Source organism: Ambystoma mexicanum, chromosome 3q, assembly GCF_040938575.1.
Source record: "Ambystoma mexicanum isolate Mex_15411 chromosome 3q, UKY_AmexF1_1, whole genome shotgun sequence".
NCBI lineage: Eukaryota > Metazoa > Chordata > Amphibia > Caudata > Ambystomatidae > Ambystoma > Ambystoma mexicanum.
In genome coordinates, this window is record NC_090926.1 from 1,274,315,047 (window position 1) to 1,274,341,961 (window position 26,915).

The following is a 26,915-nucleotide window of genomic DNA, read 5'->3' on the forward strand; positions in this document are numbered from 1 at the left end:
TCTGATTTGTACCCCTCCCAAAAAGCCTTTCAAGGATGGCAACCTTCTCCACTTCGCCACTTTTAACTCTCGCTCAGCTGTCAAACACTCTTCGGACATCTGCCATCTCCTGGAAGAACATGACCTTGATGTCCTTGGTCTCATCGAGACATAGTTCACAGCCAGCTCTGTCACAAATTTTGACAGTCTCCTCCCTGATGGTTACAAGATCTTCACCGCGCCCAGAGCCAACAGCATCAGTGGGGTGTAGCTTTGAGTTTCCCTGAGTGGATTCCTGCCTCTGTCATTCACATGCAGGCCTACACCTTCTTTCAATGTCTGGTCTGCAGGCTTTCTCTCTCTCCTGCCCACTCTCTCACTGTGGTTACTATCTACCAACCACCTGGTCAGATAACCTCCTTTTTCTCCTAGTGGGTGGATCTCTCCTCCTCCCTCCTGGCCTCGACCACTCAACTCCTCATCCTCAGAGACCTCAACATCAACCTGGATGCTTCCTTTCCCTCCTCTGGACTCTTTCGCGACCTCTGCGACTCTCTCTCTCTATTCTTCTCTCTGGCCCGCCCACTCTTCAGAACACACTCTGGATGTTCTCATCTCCTCTGACCTCCCCCTTGCTAACCCTCTCACCACTCCTCTCTCCTGGAGCAATCACATTCTCCTTCCCTCCTATCTCTCACTCTCTACCCCGCAGACCAAGCCACTCCAGCACTGTCAATTACCTTCTTGGTCTTCCGGCCCATGAAGCGCGTGTCAGTTGAGGCTTTTGCTGCCACTTTCTTGCCACCTCCTCCACTTCTGGCTGACTCTCATCCTGACACTGCCCTTTCCAAGCTCCACTCTACTATCTCTGAAACTCTTGATGTCCTTGCCCCTGTCATGAGGATCTGCCTGAAGCCCAAAGCCAAGTGCAACTCTTGGTTTGACCTCGTCACCCTGAAACGCAAGTGCAGGGTTGCTGAGAGGAAATAGTTTTACAAAGGTAGCGGGCGCCCCTCTCTCGAAAGAACAGACCTGATAACCTGTTCAGTGGTTATTAACCACTTGAGAGTTCGCAGCCACTGCTTTTACTCACTGTGCCTTTCACAGATGGGAAATATCCATTTGCATATCAGTCTTTGTCCTGCCCAGGGGCAGTCCAGCACTGAAATACAATGGCAATTCCAACCTGAACGAGAGTACCACCAGCAACCCCATACACGTGTTTCACCCTTGTTGGGGATCATCAGTGAGGTGAAGCTGATGCCTCTCTAAGCACAGTGAGAGGGAGACCACGTCTGGTTGCCCCCAGGAGACCTAGGGTTACCAATCCCAGGTTCCTTGAAAAATAGTTTTACAAAGGTAGCGGGCGCCCCTCTCTCGAAAGAACAGACCTGATAACCTGTTCAGTGGTTATTAACCACTTGAGAGTTCGCAGCCACTGCTTTTACTCACTGTGCCTTTCACCGATGGGAAATATCCATTTGCATATCAGTCTTTGTCCTGCCCAGGGGCAGTCCAGCACCGAAATACAATGGCAATTCCAACCTGAACGAGAGTACCACCAGCAACCCCATACACGTGTTTCACCCTTGTTGGGGATCATCAGTGAGGTGAAGCTGATGCCTCTCTAAGCACAGTGAGAGGGAGACCACGTCTGGTTGCCCCCAGGAGACCTAGGGTTACCAATCCCAGGTTCCTTGAAAAATAGTTTTACAAAGGTAGCGGGCGCCCCTCTCTCGAAAGAACAGACCTGATAACCTGTTCAGTGGTTATTAACCACTTGAGAGTTCGCAGCCACTGCTTTTACTCACTGTGCCTTTCACAGATGGGAAATATCCATTTGCATATCAGTCTTTGTCCTGCCCAGGGGCAGTCCAGCACCGAAATACAATGGCAATTCCAACCTGAACGAGAGTACCACCAGCAACCCCATACACGTGTTTCACCCTTGTTGGGGATCATCAGTGAGGTGAAGCTGATGCCTCTCTAAGCACAGTGAGAGGGAGACCACGTCTGGTTGCCCCCAGGAGACCTAGGGTTACCAATCCCAGGTTCCTTGAAAAATAGTTTTACAAAGGTAGCGGGTTGCTGAGAGGAAATGGCGGGCATCTTGTGCATCCTCAGACAAACTGGCCTGCCGCCTGCTCCAAAGACAATACCGGCTCTCTGTCCACACTAAGAAGCGAGCCCACATCCAATCCCTCGTCTTTGTGGCATTTAACAACTTAGCCGAACTCTTTAAAATCTGCAGGGAGTTGGCCAATCCTGCTGCAGTCTCTACTTCTCCTGTCCCCTCCCAGGCCCTCTGCACGGTCGTGGCTTCTCATTTCATCTCTATAACCCAGGACATTCTGTCCACCCTCTCGTTCTCTGCTCATCTTCCCGCTTCTCTCTCCACTACCTCCGGCCCCCTTTCAGCTGCCTCACCTCCTTGTTTCTCTTTCTTTCCTCTGTTCTCCCCTGAAGAGATTTCTAGACAAGTCCGATCTATGAAAGTCTTGTCAAAACAGGTTCTTCCATGTTCCTCCAAAACCATCAAGGACGATTTTGACACTCTCGCTCCTGCCCTGGCTGTCTTCTGCAGTCATTCCTTCGCCACTGGAGCGTACCCCTCCCCTCTGAAGCACTCCTTTGTGCACCCTCTTCTCAAGAAACCCACAGCCGACCCCTCCCTCCCGGCTAACTACTGCCCGATCTCTATCACTCCTTTCCTGGGCAAACTCTTGGAAAAGCAGGCCATCTCCCAGCTTAATCTCCTCACTGATTCTGTTGGTTGCCTCCATGACATCAGTCTGGCTTCAGAGCAGCCAGAAGCACGGAAACTGCTTACCTGAACACCCGTGAAGACCTGCTCTCCAACCTTGAATCTAATCTCCCCTCTGTCCTCATCCTATCTCTCTTCTGCCTTTGACACGGTCAACTATGCCATCCTGCTCAACCGCCTCCGTGAAAACCTCGGTATCACTTATCTGGCCCTGGCCTGACTGAACTCTTTTCTCTCTGACCGATCCTCCCAGGTCCAACTGGGTCTTTCCTTTCCTCTATCTCACTCTCCACTTGTGGTGTTCTCCAGGGGTCTAACCTCTCTCCCTGGTTCTTCAACCAATACCTAGCACCCCTTGCCCACCGCATTGCTGCTGTCTGTTCCAACTTTCAGTGCTATGCGGATGATACCGCATTTGAAAGTGACCGCAAAGGAAAAATGAACCATGTGTAAATTAGTGCTTTTTACAAACGAGATAAGATCTGTTCAAAAGTGAAATTTTGAATCAAGGCCCTGTTCTTGTATAGAAATGTGATGGGGGTTTGTGTTAAAACATATATAAGATGTTTAATGCCAACAGTCTTGCTTTCTGGTTCAGGACAGGAAAGAAAATAAATAAAGTTACTGTGAAACCAGCAGGACATGTTTTTAGGCCCTGGCTTCAAAGGACTGACTACAGCATCTACCTTCCAAGTGTACCAGTGTACCAGCATCTGGGGCCAATGAATAGGCAGGGGTGAAGCATTTCACGCCCTCATCAGACTCTGTGGCAGTGCTCCAGCCGGGTACAATGGATTTCTGGGACACGTAGGTGTGACTTTTTAAGCAGCACCTCCCCTCAACTTAAACTGGGGCTCTTCAAAGACAAATCCACGACACACAAGGCTAGTGCCTGACAGTTGGCTGTGGGTTGAAACAAAAAATGCCCTTATTTGGAAGACAATGTTGACCCATTTGGGGCAAAAGACTGTTCTAATTAATAAACTTTAAGACTTTATTTCTGCAACCGGAGAACGCAGGAATACAAAAGTTTAACAGTTTAAATGTAATTTTTGGGGCATTAAAACAAAATATTGTGGCTTTCCCTAGCATATAGGAGACACAAACGACAGAAAAATGGAAATCGTGGTAAAAGTATACTTGGTGAAACTTTAGAATGCAATGCAAACATGCTCTGTGATAATAGGTACACACATATAAGTGTAACATTTTAGGTGAAATATTTCCCACTGAAAAGTGCGAGACATTATTAGGAGGGCGAAATGACAAAGTACAGACTTGGGAGTCGGAATGTCATTCTCTGTATGAAATGTCTCATTTGCCTATGTGATTTTCAAAAATGCCACAACTGTAAAATTGTGCAATTTATGTCATAACTGATATCTGGGAAAAATGACTGTGGGAGAGCATGGGCAATTTAAGCTTGCACCATAAAACTGATGTCATGTCCTTGAAGCCCAATCGGTTGACGGGAAGATGGTTACAGTAAACCCTGACCAATCCAGTTGTTAGAGGCATGTCAAGCCAAAGGTTTGGCCCCATGGTAAATCCTGTGATATCACCCGCCTTATAAAAGGGAGAGACTCAGAGACAGAACACACTCTCTTCTGAATTTTCCAGCTCCTGCGTATCCAGACATTCCATCTTCACTCTGCAGGATTCCAGATTCCACTGGCAGGCCAGAGCATAGCTGATCCTATCCAGGCAGAACCATTGATCCAGAAAAACCTCCAAATCCCAAGAGTCTCGGGAGAAAGGGCAAAGGTGTCGGAAACCTCAGTGGGATTATCCAGCGCTGCCTGTTTGCCCTGTTTTCCGCTCTATCCAGCTGAGGTGCCGCTGTGCCGTGACCAGACCTTTACCCAGCTGTTTTCTTCTGGGAGAGCTTGCTGCTGTGACCAGTGACCAGATATTGCCTTGCTGTCCAGAAACCCGGTGCACTGGCCACCCATTCTGATCTCTGGACCGGGTCCCGTCAATTGCCCACCTGCACTGCCTCCCTGGCAACCCCTACACTTGGGGACCGTTTTTCTGTATCCCTTCAGTCCCCCTACCAGCATTTATGTCTGCACTTCCTTGCACTTAACACTAGCGGGCTGTTTTATTTGTCTTATTTATCTTATTTCTTCCACTTTCCAATGTACTGCACTTTCCACTCTCCCTTCCCCCCGCTCACTTTTCCTTTCCCCCCTTCCCATGCACTTGCACAATCTGAATGACACCTGGCCTAGTAGGATCGTTTTGTGTGTCCTCCCTTTGTTCCCCCCCCTTGCCTCGTTGCGCCTTGAAACACTTGTGTATAGGCGCGTTATAAATACCATATCATATCTTACTCAACTTATTTTCAGGCTCTCCTCTGCCACCTCCTCTACATCTCTCATCTCTGACTATCTGTGGTGTGTCACCAACAACCTCTGCCTCAATGCCAATAAGACAGAGATCCTTCTCATCGGCACTCCTGCACCTTCCTTTGCTGTCACTCTCTGGCCGGCCTCCTTTGGCCCTCTTCCTGCTCCCACCTGTGAGGCTAAGAACCTCGACGTCATCTTCGACTCCACGCTTTCCTTTTCTCCACACATCTCTGACGTCTCTAAGAAGTAAAATTACCAACTGCACCTCTTCAGGGGTATTCTTCTTTTCCTCTCCTTCCTCCAGAAGCTCACTGTCTCTAGAGCTCTGGCTCTCTATCGGCTGGACTAATGCAACAATCTGCCTGCCACTACTCACCGCCCATTGCAACTTATCCAGAACAGGAATGCAAGACTTGTCCTTGGCCTCAAGCCGAGGGATCGTATCTCTCCACCCCTGAAATCTCTTCATTGGCTGCCAGTGGCTGCAAGGATTAAGTTCAAGACCCTATGCATTATCCACAAGGTCTTCTGGGGCCTGGGTCCTCAATATCTTCAACTATCCCTCTGGAAATACCTTCCTACTCAAGCTCCTCGCTCCTCTACCTCCAGCTCCCTCAGGGTCAGTCGCATCTATAAGCAACAAGTTGGTGGTAGATCCGTCTCTTCGGCTGGTGCCTCCCTCTGGAACAACCTCCCTGCCTCTCTGAAACTCGAGGAGAACCATCTCCGGTACCGGAACAACCTCAAAACCTTCCTCTTTGCTTCTGCCTTCTCTCTTCCTCTCCCCTGCTGATCGTTGTCTGTTTCTTCACTGGGCTCCTGGCTACCCTCTGTATTCGGGCTAAGATCCCTGCGCACCTGTCTGCATGCCCGCATAGCCTCCTGGTAACCCTTGCACTTGGGTCTGCCCCACTACCTGTTATATTTCATCATGTGTTCAGCACTTTCCACTCCTCCCCTGCCCCTTGCACTTTCCCCCTCCCCTCTCCCTTGCATTTGCACGTGCTCCGAATTAGATCGTTGTTTTTACTCCCTTGTACCCCTCCCTTGCCTCGTCGTGCCCTGAAACACTTACTTATGGGTGTGATATAAAAAAACTGTCATATCATATCAATTATAAATTCGAATGGATTGTGTCCTCCCATGTAAGTCTCATCTTTGATATTCGATTTCCAGCTTCAGCTGCTTCAGAAACATTTTTCGGCAGAGGGTGCTGTACGTCGTTGCAGTCGACTCAATGTCCCTCGGGGGCCTCCGTCTCGAGGATGATGTCATCGAAGGCATATATAGCACGCACAGTGCCCGTTGACTTCAGTTCTGTTTTTCCGCAAATGCTATTGCTCCGATAGATACAGCACACTTCATTAGTGCATCGTAAGTATGTCTTCTTCGTCGACACCGACTACCCTGAAGACTGGGTTCAAGAAGTGTTGAGATTGTGACTCGAAAATGTCATTGACCGATCCACACCGTATATGTCTATGGTGTCTCGGGGTGGAGCATAAGACCTCGGCCTGCTCCAAGTGCCTGTCGATGACCGGAAAGGCCCTAAAGGAGCAAAAGGGGAACTTGGCGGTAGGTCGAAACCCCCGAAAATCACCTTCTACCCGAACAAAAAACCTTCGACCGACGAGTCGAGAGGCAAATCTCCCTTGATGATTGAAAAAATGTATGTTCCTTTACTAAGGAAAGAAACCCTTGATGCTTGAAGAAAATGTATGTTCCTTTACTAAAGAAAGAATATTTTAAGTCCCTTACCTCAATATATGAGGAGAATGAACCCTCAGACAACAATGCACCCTTTGGTCTCCATTTTGGCACACCAGATGAACCTGAAAGTTTCATTTCTGAGGAATCAAGGTTGAAAGACCTTTATGACAACTTGCAGATGGTCAGTGAGGTAGACACCTTAACTGAGCTAGAATTTGGAAGGCCAGAGGCGGGGGAATACACTGATGCATCTTATAGACAGCTAATGTCCAAGGTGGTAGAATATATGGGGTGGAGTAGATCTCTGTCACCATTTGAGCAGGATGATCTGACGGACATCCTGGATAAGGGTCCACAGTTGGATCCTATACTGCCTTTCCGTAATGCTCTCCAAAAAAAGCTGGCAACAAACTGGGAGATGCCGAATCTAAACCGGCTGTGAGAAAAAAAAGAAATACCACCCTTCCAGTAGTGACCCCAACTACCTGTCTAAACACCCCACTCCACAGAGTCTGGTGGTGCAGGCAGCTAATGTTATTTCCAAGCAGGCAGCTTACCCTACCATCCCTCAAGATCGGGACGACAAAAGAGTAGATGGATGGGCAAGGAAAGCATTGTCGCGCAAATCCGCCAACTTCACATGTGCCCTTGCTTAATTTTCATACACTCTATGGGACTGCATTTCCATCACGGCAGAGTACATTTCCAAGGGGGAAGAAAAAGATGGTTTCTTGGCTATAATTAGAGACGGCAAAGAAGCCATGTGTGAGTCTCTTCGGTCGGGTCTGGATTCCGTTGACAGCATCAGCAGAGCCATGGCTACTGGCACTGATATACACAGATTTGCGTGGTTGAGGAAGTCAGGGGTTTGTACCGGGTTTGTACCAGATGTGCCGTCCAGTCTCCTCAACATGCCCTTTGACGGGTCTCACCTTTTTGGCAGCAAGGCTGATCAGAGCCTTTAGAAGTTGCAGACCTCAAAGGCCGCACACAAGTCTTTAGGTGCCGCCATTAGGTAACCTCAGCCTTTTCGCCCTAGTGGACAAACTTGGAGGGCTAGATCTTTAAGTAACTACTCCTCAGTTTGAAGAGCGAGCGGAATGGCTGGTCAAATGGGCCAAAGAAAATTCTGTTGTGGTGGACGAGGGATAGGTGCGAAGCCAGCTCAAGCAGGGGCATCTTTACCATCTGCCACTGCATCAGCCACCTCAAAACCTCTCTGAGGTCTTGAGTCACAGTTCACAGTGGGGGGCAAACTGTCTCAGCATCTAGAAGAATGGCAAGACATTACTTTGGATGCTTGGGGATTGGAAACCATAGCCCACGAGTACTGATTTCCTTTCATTCAAATACCTCAGAACAATTCACTGGGGAAACACTCTTTGAGGATTCCAGATCCACTCCTTGTGCAGGAAATGTTAACACTCCTAAGAGAAAGGTGCTATAGAATCGGTACCTGTAGCGGAGAGGAACAAGGGATGGTATTCTCCATATTTCCCAATACCCAAAAAGGACAGAGAACTGAGACCTATCTTGGACTTTAGATCCTTGAACAAGTTCCTCAGGAAGTTCAAGATAGTCACACTTTCTCAGATCCTTCAGGCCCTTCAACTCTAGGATTGGATGGTGTCATTTGACCTTCAGGATGCTTATTTGCATGTGCCAATCCATCTCAAGCACAGAAAATACCTGAGATTCACTGTTGGCAGTTCTCATTATCAGTTTATGCCATTTGGGCTGACTTCTGCCCCAAGTGTTTTCACCAAGATGATGGCGGTGATGGCAGCGAGTCTCAGGAGAGGGGGATTCACGTTTAGCCCTACCGGGACGATTGGCTGAGCAGGGCGCATTCTCCCAAACAAGTTCTGGATCATCTCAACGGCACCTGCCACTCTCTTTACAGACTGGGCTTCTCCCTAAATTAAAAGAACTCCCATATGACACCTTCTCAAAAGCTCCAGTTCATTGGACTGTACTGGATACATCCTTGGTAAAGAGCTTGCCACCCAAAGTGAGGGTTCAAGACAATCTACAGATGGTCTCCACATTTCAGAGTGCCTAGAGTCTACCAGCCTTTGATTTTTTGAGGTTGCTCAGCATCATGGCATCCTGCATTTTTCTGGTGCTAAAGGCTCGCCTGAGAATGAGATCCCTTCAATGGGCCCTCAGAACTCAATGGTCCCAGTTCTCAGAAAAAATCTCGTACCTACTTCAGGTTCCAAGCAGGGTCGCACAGGATCATCTGTGGTGGGCCTGCAAGGACAATATTTTGAAGAGAGAACCCTTTTGGCAACCATGGCCGGAGATAACAGTAGTGACGGACACCTCACTCACTGGGTAGGGAGCCCACACCAACGATCAGACAGTCAGCAGTCATTGGTCTTCATCGGAGTAAAAACTACATATCAATCTTTTTGTAACGCTCACCTGACTCCCACAGAGGCGCTGGCCTGGTTCGCGCTGCTATGACCTCTTCTAAGGTGATGCGCAGGGTTCGGAAGACGGACTGGACCGGGCCCCCAAATATGGCTTGTCTGGCTCGCAGAAGTATCCTTTTGTAGGCGAAAATAGGGGATTAACTGTCTGCGGGGTAATGCAATCAGCCTCCCACTTTCCCCTATCACCCTCCTCGAAACCCTTCTGTGATTCCTCGTAGCGTCTCACCTTAGGGTCTGGAAGGACGAGCTTTCCATCCTGCTTCTGATGCAGGGGCGCGTTGGTATCCAGTTACTTCACTGGATTTTCGGATTGGTGAGAACCGAACTTGCTTGGCTTCCAGGTAAGTTTTTTGATAAGAGGTTCCCCTTGTGTCCATGCATTAATGTACTAATGCTAGTGTCTTTTTCCCCATAGGGGCCGGGGTACGGAATGCCGGGGAACAGGCACCGACCCGAGATGAGAGGTGAAATCCTTGTAGAAATCAGGTAAATCTTTAATGAGCGTTTTTTTGGTAATGTCTTTTCATTCGCTCATTAACGCTGATGTCTTTTTTTCCCCTTAGGGGCCGGGGTCCGGAAATGCCAGGATGCGGCGCGGACCCGAAATGAAGAGGGAATGACCCAACAGGTAAGTCTTAACATGGAGGTTTAGGTTTCCTCATTCCCTTCTCTCTCTCACCTTTGCTCTTGTCTTTTTCTCCCTAGGCGTGGAAGCGTGGCTGCGAATCCGGGTGATCACTGCTGAACATGGAGGCGCCCTGTGAAGGTGAGTGGAATGCGGCGCTGCGGCGGTCGATGCGATGTGCTTTTAAATTAAGTGTCTTCCTTTGCAGGATCGTCGGCGAGCTGACTCCGGAATGCAGATCTTGCAGGTAAAGTCTTTTCCTTCTCCTATTCTCTCTTTCTCTTCCTTTGTAGGTGATCAGGATGCTGGCAGGCGTGGCAGAAGTCCGAATGCAGGAGCAAACACGGTGAGCGTCCAGCTGCTAGATGCAGAACAACGCGAAGCATGTGCTGCTCTTCGGGTGTGGTTTAAATAGCCTGTAAAGTAGTTCCAGGTATGTATCCTTCCACTCAGGTATGTATTCTTCCTCAGGCCACACCCGAGTGATAAAGTAGTCCAAAAGATAAAGTAGTCCCATTCAGTCCTCAAGAGGGCGTGGATGTAGCAGCACGGTCTGCTTCAGGTAAGTGCACATTAAAACACTTACACACATGTCTTGCTTTATGAGCCTGGCGCCTAAGGCGCCAGGACTGGGGTCCAGAATGAGCCTGGCGCTGAAGGCGCCAGGACTGCGTCCAAAAGGCCCCAACTTGGGCCCGCTGAGACGTCCTTGTGGAAAATGATGTCTGCCTCTGGGGTTGCTGGGCTGGGCCTGGCTCCTTGGAGGTAGGCATCATGACAGTACCCCCCCACAAGGCCCCTCCCAAGGTTGTTTCCTCCGGGGGTTTTGGCTTGTTCGGGAATCTACGGTGGAACCTTCGTATTAATCGAGGTGCGTGAATATGGTTACTAGGCTCCCACGATCTCTCATGAGGTCCATAACCCTTCCAGTCAACAAGATAGAAGAGTTTTGACTTTAACATTTTGGAGTCTAAAATGTCTTTCACTTCGAATTCTAATTCCCCATCAATTTGAATAGGATCTGGAGGCTTGGACAGTCGGGTTCCTGGTTGTACCGGTTTCAAAAGTGATGCGTGAAAAACGGGATGAATACGCATGTTGGAAGGCAAATCCAGTTTAAAGGCCACTGGGTTGATTATGGCTTTGATGGGGTAAGGCCCAATGAATCTGGGATTGAAAGTTCGTGGGCCCTTGAGAGATAAATGTCTAGTTGCTAGCCAAACGTGTTCTCCTACTTGGTAAGGAGGTGTTTTACTTCGGTGCAAATCAACGTTTTCTTTGTAGTTTTTCTTGGCTTGCTGTAAATGAGTTGTAGCTTCTTTGAAGGCTCGGGTTATTGTGGAATGCAGATGATTTACTGCGGGCATTTCCAGGGTCAGAGGTGGATCTAGGTCAGAGGTTCAAGGATGGTGACCATACAAAGTATAAAAAGGAGTTTGACCGGTTCCAGAATGCATAGAATTGTTGTATGCATATTCTGCGATCCAAAGAATGTCTTTCCAATTGTACTCGGATTGGTGCAACATGCACCGAAGATATTGCTCGAGAGTCTGATTTGTCCTCTCGGTTTGTCCGTCAGTCTGGGGGTGGTGGCTGGTGGATAATCGCACATCTATTTGTGCTAGTTGGCAACACTTCCTCCAAAAATGGGAAATGAATTGACTTCCACGATCTGAGACTAGTACGGAAGGGAAACCATGTATTCGAACTATATTCTCCAGGAATTCCTTGGCCAGGATGGAAGCTGAAGGCAATCCTTTTAGAGGGATAAAGTGGGCCATTTTGGAGAACAGATCCACGATTACTAGGATAGTGTTGTAACCACCACACGGAGGCAGGTCCGTAATGAAGTCCATAGACAAGGTGTGCCAAGGTGCCGGTGGAATCTCCAAGGGTTGAAGTAGGCCGGCTGGCCTGTTCCTTTGACCTTTATTTTGGGCGCAAACTCCGCAAGACATCACAAAAGACTTTATGGCTTTTCTCCAAGAAGGCCACCAGAATTGGCGTTTGATCTTTTCTTCCGTTTTAGCGATACCAGGGTGTCCTTCCATTAACGATTCATGATAATGAGCAATAACTAGTTCTTGCAATTCCTTACTTGGCAGAAATAACCGCTCTTGGAAGTACGGTAAGTTATCCTTAACGGTGAAGTGGGGACCCTTTTGAGTCCATTCCAGTAAGGCTGAAGGGTCAAAAAGTAGTTTGACTCGAGTTTCAACGTCCTCGATGGTTTGCAATGAAGTCAAACCTAAGATTCTTTGTTCAGGTATTATCGGCACAGGTTCTAAACACGAATTGGGTTCTTCCATGCCAATTCGGGATAAGGCGTCCGCTTTGCCATTCTTGCAGCCAGGGCGATAGGTAATTACAAAATCAAATTCTGCAAAGAATAAAGCCCATCGGAGTTGTCGTGAAGATTGGGCTTTGGCCGTCTTTAAATACTGCAAATTTCTGTGATCCGTAATTACAGTGATGGTGTGTCTTGCACCGAGGAGGTAATGACGCCAAGCCTTAAAAGCAGATTTAATAGCCAGTAACTCTTTGTCGGTAATTACGTAATTAATTTCAGGAGCTGAGAATTTCCTGGACCAAAAGGCTACAGGGTGTAGCTGGTTAGTTTTCGGATCCCTTTGCGACAGGACTGCTCCCATGGCTAAACTGGATGCGTCAGTTTCAACAATATACGGGAGATCAGGACGCGGGTGCTTCAACACAGGTGCGGAAGTGAATTTGGTCTTTAGGTCTTGAAAGGCTTTTTCGGCCTCTGGAGTCCATTCAAAATGTTTATTCTTACGTAAAAGAGCAGTAATGGGTTGGACTATTCGTGAAAACTCTGGGATGAATCTTCGATAGAAGTTGGCAAAGCCAAGCATACTCTGAACCCCTTTCACTGAACCGGGAGATGGCCATTTGAGTATGGCGTCCACCTTTCGTGAATCCATTCGAATTCCTTTAGGAGTCAGAACAAATCCGAGGAATTCAACCTCAGTGGTATGAAAGACACACTTTTCCAGCTTGGCAAATAGTTTGTGCTGGCGCAATTTCTCTAGAACTGCTCGAACATGTTTTCGATGATCTGACTCAGAAGATGAGTACACCAGGATGTCGTCGATGTATACGATGACACAAACATCGATAAGTTCTCGCAGAACATCATTCATGAAGAATTGAAAAGCTGCAGGCGCGTTGCACAAACCGAAGGGCATAACCTGATATTCGAAGAGCCCGTATTTGGTGCGGAAAGCTGTCTTCCACTCGTCACCTTCTTTTATTCGCACAAGGTGATAAGCTCCCCGGAGATCTAACTTGGTGTATATACGAGCATCTTTTAATTGATCAAGAAGTTCAGGGATCAGAGGCAGTGGATAACGATTCTTTATCGTTATCTGATTTAAAGCGCGGTAGTCAATACAAGTTCTAAGGTCTCCTTCTTTTTTAGGCACGAAGAACAAAGCGGAAGAGACCGGGGACTTTGATGGGCGAATAAAGCCATTGGCAAGGTACTGATCCAAATACTGACGCAAATGCTGGTTTTCAGGTTCAGTGAGGGCGTAAATCCTACTACACGGCGGTTGAGCATTGGGAACTAGATCGATCTGGCAATCGTAAGAACGATGAGGGGGTAGCGTGTTAGCCTGTTCTTTCTAAAAAACGTCCTGGTATTCAAGGTATTCTGCCGGTAGTTGAACAGTGGCGGGGGTTACTCTGGCTAAACCAATAGCTGGATTTCTAGGATAACAAGTGGGACCACAATCTGGAAAAGTTATTCTCTTTGCTCGCCAGTCTATTCGAGGATTGTGTGTTTCTAACCAAGGAATTCCGAGGATTACTTGAAATTGTGGAGCCTTGATTATATCAAACACTATTGCTTCCCGATGTCCATCCTGACTCACAAGTGTCACTTCTGTGGTGGAATGCGTTACCGGCCCAGAGGCTATTTCAGTACCATCAACCGTAGTAATGACATCCTGGTTTATTTTTGGATGGAGAGGAAGGTTCATCCTGGAGGCCAATTCGCGGTCCACGTAGTTTCCGATAGCTCCGCTGTCGACGTATGCTTTGATGGCATGCAACCGTTGGGGCTTTTTTGGATCCACGAGCACCATTGGCAAGACAAAATGCGAGGTCAGAGAGTTCGTTTTCAAGCTCGGCAAGCGGACCTCTACGCTTGTCGAGCCAGGTCGTTTCCCGAAACAGGTTCCATTAAGTTGTTGTCAGAGGCACCAACCACCTTCCTAGGTGGTTTTACTGGACAATCACGAAGAAAGTGACCGGAAGACCCGCAATAGAGGCATAGTTGCTTTTGTCGCCTTCTCTCACGTTCCTTCTGAGTTAACGGCCCCTTAACTCCCCCTATTTGCATAGGTTCCGAAGCTTCGGTATTCCTGGGGTTTACGAGGGTTCTGATCGGTACTCGGGTTTCAAACTTGGACCGATCTGCTTTCCTATTCTGAAGTCTGTGATCCAGTTGTACCACACAGTCAATATATTCTGCGCAGCCTTGGGGTGGATTCACTACTTGGGCCAGAATGTCTTTTAGCTCTCTGCGCAGACCCCGGTGAAATAAAGTGATCCTTTTATTTTCAGGCCATCCGGTTTCCACCACCAGTCTGTTAAAGGAGGCTATATAAGACAAAAGATCTTGACTACCTTGTCGTAGAGATAACAGTTTGTTGTCAAGGGCCTGTCCCTGCGAGTGTCGAGCGAACAACCTTTCCATGATGGCCTGAAAGCCCTGAAAATCCTGGAGAATTGGATCGTTCTGGTTCACCAAGGGAACAGACCAATCGGCAGCACAGCCACTTAGGTACGATAACACGAAGGCCACTTTGGTCCCATCATCAGGGAAGGCTCCTGGTCTGCATATAAAATGTAAGCGACATTGGTTCATAAAAATGGCATATTTCTTTGGGTCCCCCGCAAAACGTTCAGGCGGTGCTAAAGGCATGGATCCCGGCAGATTGATCTGAACAGGGTTACTCGAACCCAACGAAGTGGAAATTCCCCCGGGACTAGGTAAAAGAATTTGTCCAGCCTGACTCTGTAGCAATCGTTTGGCCAGGTCATCAGTTTGTTCCTTGGAGAGAATGAGTTCTCTTTTGAGGGCATTAGTCTCTTGGCGAGCTTAGTGTACCTCTGCCCTTAATTCCCCCAACAGCTGGGCCAGCTGGTCTGTCTCAGAAGTCTCCATTGCGCCCGGGTGGGAAATTGTGGGTAGGCTTTGCGTTCTGTTACGCTCACCTGACTCCCACGGAGGCGCTGGCCAGGATCGTGCTGCTGTGACCTCTTCTAAGGTGTTGCGCGGGGCTCAGAAGATGGACTGGACCGGACTCCCAACTCCTGCTTGTCCGGCTTGCAAAAGTATCCTTCTGTAGGCGAGAATAAGGGATTAACTGTCTGTGGGGAATGCTACCAGCCTCCCCCTTTCCCCTCTCACCCTCCTCGAAACCCTTCAGTGCTTCCCGTGGCGTCTCACCTTAGGGTCTTGAAGGGCGAGCTCTCCTTCCTGCTTCTGATGCAGGGGCGCGTTGGTATCCAGTAACTTCACTGGATTCTTGGTTTTATGAGAACCAAACTTGCTTGGCTTCCAGGTAAGTTCCTTGAAAGGTTCCCCTTTTGTCCTTGCATCAATATGCTAATGTCAATGTCTTTTTCCCCATAGGGGCCGGGGTACAGAATGCCGGGGAAAAGGCACCGACCCGAGATGCAATCCCTGTAGAAATCAGGTAAGTCTTGATGAGCGTTTTTGGGTAATGTCTTTTCATTCGCTCATTGACGCTAATGTCTTTTTCCCCATAGGGGCCGGAGTCCGGAAACACTTGGATGCGGCGCGGACCCGAAATGAAGAGGGAATGACCCAACAGGTAAGTCTTAACATGGAGGTTTAGGTTTCCTCATTCCCTTCTCTCTCTCACCTTTGCTCTTGTCTTTTTCTCCCTAGGCGTGGAAGCGTGGCTGCGAATCCGGGTGATCACTGCTGAACATGGAGGCGCCCTGTGAAGGTGAGTGGAATGCGGCGCTGCGGCGGTCGATGCGATGTGCTTTTAAATTAAGTGTCTTCCTTTGCAGGATCGTCGGCGAGCTGACTCCGGAATGCAGATCTTGCAGGTAAAGTCTTTTCCTTCTCCTATTCTCTCTTTCTCTTCCTTTGTAGGTGATCAGGATGCTGGCAGGCGTGGCAGAAGTCCGAATGCAGGAGCAAACGCGGTAAGCGTCCAGCTGCTAGATGCAGAACAACGCGAAGCATGTGCTGCTCTTCGGGTGTGGTTTAAATAGCCTGTAAAGTAGTTCCAGGTATGTATCCTTCCACTCAGGTATGTATTCTTCCTCAGGCCACACCCGAGTGATAAAGTAGTCCAAAAGATAAAGTAGTCCCATTCAGTCCTCAAGAGGGCCTGGATGTAGCAGCACGGTCTGCTTCAGGTAAGTGCACATTAAAACACTTACACACATGTCTTGCTTTATGAGCCTGGTGCCTAAGGCGCCAGGACTGGGGTCCAGAATGAGCCTGGTGCCTAAGGCGCCAGGACTGGGGTCCAGAATGAGCCTGGCGCCAAAGGCGCCAGGACTGCGTCCAAAAGGCCCCAACTTGGGCCCGCTGAGACGTCCTTGGGGAAAATGATGTCTGCCTCTGGGGTTGCTCGGCTGGGCCTGGCTCCTTGGAGGTAGGCATCATGACATGTCAGTACTTGTGGAGGCATTTACTTGCATACTTTCCTAACTCTTCCTCATCACAGTATTGTCTATCTTATAGACAGGGCAACACTGCATGAAGTAACTACCAGAATAAAGAGGAGATATAGAGGAGGGCGGTGCTTGGGCCCTATACGTGTTGTGCAGTGAAAAATGTATGGCAGAATGGTGGTTGGCATACTGCATTCTCCCTTGATAGTACTCCCTTCTTCTGCTGCAGAGGCAGTCCCCTCCCTTGGGATCTTCCCGATGAGTACCACCGCCGGGGGACTATTGGGCAGCGACCTCACCTCCCTGGCCCCATGGGAAGGGTCTCCCCCTGTATAAGAAGTAACGACATCAAGGGATTCGTCACACAGTCCAAAGATTCTTTTACAGAAAGCTTTTTTATGGCTTGTAATTTGTTTGGATTACTGTATATGATGGCTGTGTGGGATAGGCCTACTTTGTCTACTTCTGTTAAGATGCTTGCCCTCTCTTTATATATGTATGTCCCTCCTCCTGAACCCCCACGTGTGTCCATTTTCTCAGGGTCTGGAAATAGTCGGACGTAATGCAAACATACAAAATAAAGAAATAAATGAGTTTATATATAAATGAATACAACCGTGAAAGAGAGAGAACTATTTATAAGCAGAATAAAAGGAATAAGCTTTGAGTTAAAAACATGTATTTTTTAAAAATGGATAGAAGTGAAATGTGGCAGGAGCACAGCTAATTAGGTTACTGTCTTACCATGTGCTTGATGGTCTGTCTACAAAGGCTGCATAGGAGTTGTCCTGCTTGCGGTAAGCCAGCTGCTGGGTATAACCTTGAAACAAACACAGTTGTTAATATACAGAAAAAAGGTCTGCACGTTTGTTAATACAATTGTTACATTTTTATTTGTATTTATTTTTATTTATTGGGCACTTTTGCCAAAGCGCTTTAGCGCTTTAACAAAATGGTTACAGCACTACAATAAAAATGACAATGATGAAAAGATCAAAAATCAGAAACTAAAGAGAAAGAAGATGGGTTTTCAATTGTGAATAGATAAGAGGAAGAAAAAATAGTTAATCGAAGACTGTTCCAATGCTTAGGTGCAATGAGTGAGTGCTTAGGTGCAATGAGTGAGTGCTTAGGTGCAGTGAGTGAGTGCTTAGGTGCAATGAGTGAGAAAGAACAAAAAAGCATAAGGTGGCTTAGGAAGTGAAAGAAGAAAAAGAGATTGAGAGCAAAGTGAACAAAAAGGGATGTAGAAGGAGACAAGAGCACAAAGATAGGAAGGCGTGAGACCATAGAGGACTTTATAGACAAAGCAAAGAAAATGGAAAAGAAGATAAAGAACAAAAGAAAGAACAGAGGCAGAACGAAGTACAGAAGTAACAGAAAACCAAAAGGGCAGCTGAAAAGAAGACAAATTGCAGAATTAAATACAAAACGTAAAGGGATAAAATGAGACTTCGAAAGACCTAACAAAAAGAACCGAACAATAGTTGAGACAAGGAAAAAAAGCGAGTAAATCAGAAGTTTAGTGTATTGAAATGAGAGAAAAGGACGAGCACGCCAGTATTATAAAGATGGATGTGAGCAGAACGGGCAGTGTTGGAAATTTGAAGTGCAAAGGAAAGAGTGGTCAAAGACAACTCCGAGAATACGGTCAGAGGAGTAGACGGAAAGAGGAAACCTCAGTTTTACAGGGATTGAGGTGCAGAAAAGTAGAAAGCCATCCAGGATTTTACAGCTAACAGACAAGAAGAAACAGTATTGTGAAGAGAAGAGGCGAAAGTAGAAAAAGAAGATTTGTGAATCATCAGCATGGAAAGGACACGAAAGATTAAATGAGGTGATCAAAGCAGACAATGGAATAGTATATAAAGAGAAGAGGACCAAGAAAAGAGAAGTGGATAAGATGAGGCATGGTGGCCATTCAGTAGGAGCAGTCAGTAAGATAAGAGGTAAACCATATGAGCACAGAACCAGATAGGCCAAGAGTAGAAACAAAAGAGAGTAGAATAGTGTGATCAACAGTATCAAAACCAGCCGAGAGACCAAGAAGAATAAGAATGGAAGCTTGTTTATTGTGTCTGGCAGAAAGTAGAGAATTAGAAATGTGTACAGAGCAGATTCAGTAGAGTGAGCGGGACCAAAACCAGACTGGAGAGGAGGGTCAAGAAGAGGAATAAAAGACAAGACTTTCGTATATACACATCTCTCAAGAAGTGTGGATAAAAAAGGTATTAAAAATATAGGTCGAATGTTAGATGGAAGAGCAGCATCCAACGAAGGTTTCTTATGAAAAGGAATAATAACTATGTTTAAAGGAAGAGCAAAAAGAAGCAGACAAATGTGAACAAAAAATTTGAGAAGTAAGATAAGAGGATAACCAGAAGAGATCAAAGAAGAAGGAATCGGATCAGCTGGGGATGCTGTAGCGTTAGCCCGGGTCAAGTACAGGGAAGTATTAGAGTCCGATAAAAAAGAAAAGGAAGAGAATAAAGGAAATGTATTGGAAACAGAACGACAAATAGAGGAAGGAGAGAAAAAAGAGGAAGAAAAGGATGAATGAAGAATAGCCACTTTAGAAGTGAAAAAATCAGCAAAATCAGTAACAGAGAGGGGAGAAGAAAGAGAAGGGTCAGGAGGGGGAAGAGAACGAATAGAACTTTTTAATAAATGGTTAACAGCCAAAGATCTGACTTTTTACATATATCCAAAATAAAGCAATTAACAACATTTACATTTATTTATAAAATTGTAACCAATCCTCGGGTCACGTATATTTACATAGTTATTCAATGAAATTAAACTCAAGTCATTCAACAACTTCAATAGTTCCATGCTTAAAAAATGTTTGTGACCCGAGGAGAATCTATTCTAGAAGTCTTCAGTGTTGAGCCATTGGGCCTCATTACAAGGTTGCCGGTCCGGTAATAACCATACCGGTATGGGAATACCGGCATCGTCTACCGGACCGGTGCTTTACGACACGCGATGCTGGTGCTACCGGCATCTGCAGGGATCCGTTGTGACCCGGTAGCACCTTAACGGAATGAGCGCGGGCACACGGCATCCGTGCCAGTAACACCGGCATGCCGAAAGGAAGTGCATATTACGAGGTTCACGGACATGCACTTACCGGTATCCAGATGCCGGTAAGAACGGTTACCAGAATGCCGTTAACACCGGCATTGAGGGGTAGCCGTAAATAACAATCTGCTGTGTTGAAACATGCTGCAGGTGCACACAATCAGCACAGGTGGAGGCAATGGAGTCTGGCACAGCACAAAAGGAGCACACACAACACCCCTTCCAAACCCAAAATGCTACCATTAGCTGCGGCAATACTGGGGCTGGAGGACATGCCTGCACTGCTGCTACTCCAGCAGGCATTGAACCAGGGAATGCAGCGGAGGAGAAGGAGGGTGACACAGGGCCAGCACATACAACCAGTACAGGCAGCTGTACCCCATAGGCAGCCACCAATCCATCGCCTAAGGGCCAGTCCATTTGACCTAACCCCTGCACAGATCCACACCCTGTACCGCCTGGACAAGGACACCATATGCACAATAGTGGACCTCATCCATGACAACCTGGTAAGCCTCATCAACATCCGGACAGGCATCTGCACATCCTTTGCTACATGCACCTACCTGCACACAGTGGGGCAGCTGTATGGCATCTCACAACCATGTTTCTCCTGTGTGCTCAACCAGGTGCTAGATGCCCTCCTGAAACATGGAAGGGGCCACATATATTTACCACGGACTGCGGAGGATGAGAATGCTTCCAAAATAGCATTCTATGCACTGGCAGGCATGCCAAACGTAATCGGTGCCATCGACTGCACCCTTGTGGAGCTGGTAGTCCGGCATGCAGAGGAGGTAGTGTACCGCAACAGGAAGCGGTACCATTCCCTGAATATCCAGATGGTGTGTGATGCAAGCAAAATAACGCATTGCTGTGCAAGATTCCCGGGATCCACACATGATGCCATGGTGCTGCACAACTCCACGCTTCCCCGCTACATGGCACGATGCGCTGCACAACGTCCAACGACAGGGCAATGAGGGATGTTGCCTGGGAGGGGGACCACAAGCATAGGCAACCTGTCTTCTGGCTGGGCAATGAGGGGTGTTGCATGGGGGGGCGGACCACAAGCATAGGCAACCTGTCTGCTGGCTGGGGTATGAGGGGTGTTGCATGGGGGGGCGGACCACAAGCATGGGCAACCTGTCTGCTGGCTGGGGTATGAGGGGTGTTGCCCGGGGGGGACCACAAGCATAGGCAACCTGCCTGCTGGCTGGGGTATGAGGGGTGCTGCCTGGGGGAGCACAAGCATAGGCAACCTGTCTGCTGGCTGGGGTATGAGGAGTGTTGCCGAGGGGGGCACAAGCATAGGCAACCTGTCTGCTGGCTGCGGTATGTGGGGTGTTGTTTGGGGTTAAGGGGGACACAGCAACCTCGGTGGCAAAACTGTGACCCCAATCACCTCGAGAGAATGTTGGACACAGCCAGTGGATGCAGATGTGGCATGCCTACACAGCTGTGCGTTAATGTAAGCAACATACACAGCGCCCACCCCAGCACATGCACCTTGAACACCATCAGACATGAACCACGGGTACCACGATGCACCACCCTGCAGGCACAATGCATGAAATACATGAGCGGAGCAAAGTCCATCAAGGGGCATGCAGCCATGCCTAGGGCAAATCCAACTGCCACACATGGAAATCTCTGTCACTGCATCCACCCCACAGGTACACTGCAGACCAGTATACCGGCCCAGGCACCTCAAGAGACACTTCCAATTGCAATGGTGCAAGCAAGGAAACTAATGAAATTACTAATCAGTTACCACAACTAACATATGAGCAAGTGGCGCAGGACCCATCCACAGTACCTCTGCTCCACCATGCCAGTACACACCCAGCCCCATCTCAGAAATGTGGCGGACTATACCGCCATTGTGCCTTGGTCATATAGGGGAAGGCAGTGATGGACAAGTACATGGTGACATCAAGTAGTTGTAAACATGATTAGCAAACCACTGTGTAGCATGACGCACATCATGCAAATGTGTCACGATGCACTCCACATGTATAGTATATATTTCAAATGCAACACACCCATCAGATGTCAGCACATCATGGTCATTCTCAACTCATTTGTGTGAGTGCTGTATCTGATGGAAAGGTCCCTAAAACGTGAACGGCACACATACCCCCCAAGCATGGATCATCCCTAAGTACACTTACCTGGATCTTACTATAAGGAATTGTCAAGTGCAGTTATGATGAATCTGTGGCATGTGACCATGAACAGTGTACAGGCATTGAACACAAGGAATGACAACAATGTTCACAAATACAGTTTCCATTGCTCCTGTGCAGGTGATGCTGGGTATCTCCTGAAGCCGTGGCTTCTGACCCCCATCAGGCAACCAGCCAACAGGCACGAAGAGGACTACAACCATGCACATGCATACACTCGTGTGTTGAAGGCCAGTTTTTCGCTGCCTCAGCAGGTCAGTGGGGCACTCATATACAGGCCTGAGAAGGTGGGCAAGATAGGGTTGGCATGTGCCATGCTGCACAACAAGTGCATCTGGCGCAACGTACCCCTGCCCCCTGACACGAACCTGATTCCACCAGAAGATGAGGAGGATGATGGGGAAGATGCTGCATATCGACCACGGCACAATGTGAATGAAGGACGTGTTGTATGCCAAACTTTGATTGCACAATACTTTTGTTGGACTGGGTAACACAAGGCACTGGGAATGGGGGACACTGGGCACTAGGCACTGTTAAGAAATCAATTGACACACACTCAAGAAGCAATGTCCAGTCATGTGTTTTTCTTATGCACACCAGGTGTATAAATTAAATGAAAACTATGTACATTGAACAAGAATGAACGTGGACCTCTACCCTTTAATATACAACAAACTACCCCCAACCCCCCAAAACCCCGAGACACCCACGCCCCCACCCCCAACACCCCCACACCTCCCCCCCCCCAAACTGCCTCTGCACCCACTGCAAGTTCAACTGGACTCCCTCCTGACATGTCCATGTGTGTCAGGTTACTGAGGCCCCTTTTTAGGTGGATGTTAGGGAGAATTCTCTGTTTAGGCTGAATTTCCCTACCTAGTGAGTCCCCCAGCAGCTTTGCTGGATTTCTGGGGTTTATTTTTTCTCCTGCCAAGAATGAGACTCTTTTACCCTCACTCTTGGACATGTTGAACTGTGTGATCTTGGACAAACCTTGTGTTGAATGGGCTATGGGGTCTTTTACTCCATAGGGCCTCATGTGTTTTTGTGATATGGGTTACACAGCACCCTCTGTGCAGTGACCCAGGGGTGTCCTAGGGACTCCCCAACATAGACTCCATACCCTGGGACTGACTACTGTCTCCCAGGGCATGTAAAGTCACAAAAGGCTTTATTAGTCTTGAATCCTGAACAGAACCAGTACAAACCATCATATTGTGGACGTACTGGCTGGGGCAATTCGATTGCCCCAGGGTCTGTTAGTCGAGGGGGCACGTCTCCGTCCCCCCTGATCGAGTTTTGGCTGGTGGCAGTGGAAACTACTTTTTATATTCGACCGCGAATATTTCCCTATGGGATTTCCCATTGTTTTAGGCTAACACATTTAATTATTTATTTACGGTAGCCTTAAACATACCGCCGGTTTATATATTTATTATTATAACTCCGGTCGGGTTATTTTGCCAAAACTTGATCCTAAAATGGCGTTGGTATTCACCTCTGTAATTCTGACCCAAAGTGGAGCCCTTTGTCCCACTTTTGGCGGGCTTCTCCACAGAAGCCCTCCAAAGTGGTGCCACTCTGTCTGGGGTACTTAGGAGGGGTGGAGGGGAATTTAGGCACCCTGGACTGAGTTACCGTGGTAACTCAAGTCGCACTCCGTCCTGATTGGCCCAAGTGGTGAGCCGCCCGGCTCACCACTTAGCATGTTTGAGTGACAGCTAGGCTGGGTGAATGGGGGTTTGCTGCATAAAAGCAGGGCTTTGGGGACTGGAACTTCAGAAGTCGCCACAGGACCAAGAATCCGACGAGGGAAGAGCTGAGCCGACCTGCTTCGACGACACCAACCGGTGGAGCCCTGCTGAACCGTCTCACCACTTTTTCCGACGACCGAGGAGAACTCTTAACGGAGTGGCTCCTTCCCTTGACTGGTGGGGACAACCAGTTTTCGCCTTCTTTCCGTTCTTTGAGGTATCTCGTGGTCGCCTTGCCTGTGCCAAGCACCCCGGCAACCGGAATACCACACTTTACCCCCATACCGTGAAAGTCGGTACCAACCCTTTAACCGGAGGACTCCGCGGCTGGTTTCTTCCCGGGCAGTGCTACGACCTTTCTCTTCTGCTCTTCAGCGAGATATTCTTCTCCCCTGACCGACGTCGAGCCTTGCTGTCACTGCCTGGAACAACTGCCCCCGCTGGAGGACCCTTTCCGCTTAAGGTACTGTGTTCCGCCTGGCTTCCCTTGCCACCGACTGTACGGGGTAGATTTAGTCCCCGGCTTTCGAACCTGGGAGTGCCTGGGACACCTTGGCTAAACTTTCTGAGCCACTCTAAACTCTGTTTGACTCTTTGCAAGACTTTGAATCCCTAACGAACAGTGTGATCTTGGGCACAATTTCGCTCCGGCTACTCTAAGAGTGGGCCCTGCCTAGTGACTTTTGCTCACCTGTGACTTTGTTCTTCTTTAAAGCCTATTGCAAGTGTTCTGGACCTTAGAGTGGTGTGTTTAACCCATTTCTGCTTTTTCTCTCCCTTTCTTGGAAACTACTAGAGTGTCATCTAACGTTAAGCACTCACCTCTGTTTTAATTAAGTGGTGTTAACCTAGAGTTGTCTAGATAGGAGAAAGGATTGAATCTACTTTCATTATAACTGTGTTTGAAGTGTTTACTATATTTTTCTAGAGTGTTTTTAAAACTTATGTGTATTTTAAATAAATAACTATATACTTTGAAACCAAGCTCTGGTCAGTGTTTGCTTGTACTATTGTGTTCTGGTACCTATTGTGTATACTTTGCATACTGCCTAACTCTTCTTGAGAGAAGTCTGACTGCTCAGCCACAGCTACCAGGTAAATCTGGGTGGTGCGGACTGCTACCAAGTGGGTTTACTGCTATACCTGTAGTCTTAAATCTTTTGCAGTGTTCCCCAAGGGAACTGCACAGGTTTCTGCCTAACACTGGTGTACAGCGGTGGGATTTGTATTGAGTATACATTTTAGAGTGCTTTGGATACTTTAGTGCAACTAACCACAAAGCTTAGCACTACAAAAGTGAAACCTCTAACATGTCAGTTATAGAAAGCTATAGTCAAGAGTCCCTGGCAGCCAAAACTGCTGATTGTTTAAGAGTGCTCTGTAAACATAAGGATCTCCTGACTAAGGGCAAGAAAATGGAGCTGATTGAAAGATTGTTAGCTAACCAAAGTCTGGGTGATGGTTCAGAGGAACCTACCACTCCAGCAACTGTAGATGACAGTATTGAAGTTAACATGGATCAAAATGTTGATAATTCTGAGGAAGAGTCAGAAGAGGAGGGTGAGGCTGTTGTAACTGTCCCCCCTAGGCCTCTGCCTGCTCTGCCTGCTGTCCCTACTGGGCCCTTACCAGGCCCCACATTTAGTCCTCAATACTTTGAACTGGAGAAAATGAAACTGGAATTGGAGTATAAGAAACTTAATGCTCAAACTGACAAAGAACTAAGGCTAAGGGAAATGGAGCTCAAGTATGAGCTAGAATTGAAGAAATTGTCTGTCGAAAATGCTTCTCTCTCTGGCTCCTCTAGAAGTTCCAGTCCTAAAAGACCCCGGATGCCTAAAGAATTGATTGGTATGTATGAGCCTAAGTTGGATGTGTTGGATTGGTTGTCTCTGTTTGAATATAATCATGGGCTCCAGAACATCACAGGAAATGACTTACTCACCTGGTTGTTCTCTAGGCTTCCCCCTGTTGCAACTGATGTAGTAATGGAGATGGGGGAGGAGGATAGGAAAGAGTATGAATGTGTGAAACTAGCTTTGATAGCTAGGTTTGGGAAGACCCCTTCCCAGTATCTTAAGAGGTTTAGAAGCCTCAAAAAGCATGATGGTACCCCTTGGGCTACCTGGGTGAGTGAAGGGTTGAAAAACTTAGAGGGATGGATTAAGGGTTACAAGGTGAACACTTATGAAGGTATGAGGAATTTGTTTATGTTGGAGACTATTTATGATGCCTGCTCTCCTGAGCTCAGACAACACTTGGCTGATTCCAAGGAATTGGATTCCCGCAAGCTAGCTAAGGCTGCTGACTTGTGGGTTGCCAACAGGGCCACTCACAAGGATTCTGTGGTAACTCAGAAGAAGGATGGGGAGAAACAGCCAAAAACAGACTCCAAAGAGAATTCTAATAATTCCTATCCCAAAGAGGGCCCCAAACCACAAAATAACCAGGGTAAGCCACATGGGAAACCCAGTCAGGCTACTGTACCTTCTGGCCACAAGCCAGAAGGAGGTCAGAACAAGCCACCCTTCCAGAGAGCATTTGGACAATGCTATGTCTGTCAGGGTACTGACCATATCAAAGGAGATCCCAAGTGCAAGGGTAAACCTGCAGGGATCAGCACAGTCTCCTTAGCCTTCACTCCTGAGGATGAAGTACAGATGGCTAGTGCCCACTTTGAACTCTTTGCTGAAGAACCCTTGGGTCTTCAAGCAACTGTAAACTTAGAGCCTATGGGTCTGGTTAGTCCCCAGAATAGGGTTGTGTATAACTCCCTACCTGTTAACTCTAAGGTGTATTATGTGGACAGTGTTCTTGTCAATGGCCAGGATACTCCTGCCAGGAGAGACACTGGGGCCAGCAGAACAGTAGTGGATGAAAGCTTCTTTCAACCTGAGGATGTGGCCAAAGCACCCAAAGGTCCCACTAAGATGTCTGGAGGCCCTGTCCAAATGGTTCCTATTCTACCAGCCCTCATTCAGTGTAACAACATGACAGTGAGGATCCCTGTCAGTGTTCAGACTGAGGTACCTGGGAAGGTCCTGTTGGGGAATGACCTAAGAACTCTAGGAGTAGTGTCACATACCCCCAGGCCTCCCAGTATGGAGAAGCAGAACTTAACCAAATTGGCTAGAAAGGCTACCTTGAAGGACCCTTCTAAGCCTGTGGGACCCTCTACTGAGAACCCCACTACAAGCCCTGGTGTTAGTAAGTTGACCTCTAACCCAGGCACATTTCAGGATAGTATGCTAGGAACATGGGAGCCCCAACCAAGCTCCATCATTGTTCCCCTAGTCTCAGAGTCTCTGACTCCCCCTGCTTCTGAGGAAGAGGTGGA

The 26,915-nt window shown here is 47.8% G+C and overlaps 1 protein-coding gene across 2 annotated transcripts in view; it reads right to left on the reverse strand.

Moving 5' to 3' along the window:
• The window catches only part of LOC138447868 (complement C3-like), a 1,306,650-nt gene that overhangs the window by 294,393 nt on the left and 985,342 nt on the right, over positions 1–26,915 (reverse strand). For both annotated transcript variants that reach the window (XM_069604330.1, XM_069604329.1), the window contains one exon: positions 17,296–17,371. In XM_069604330.1, the coding sequence (XP_069460431.1) occupies positions 17,296–17,371 (76 nt within the window). The remainder of the gene's footprint in view (positions 1–17,295; positions 17,372–26,915) is intronic.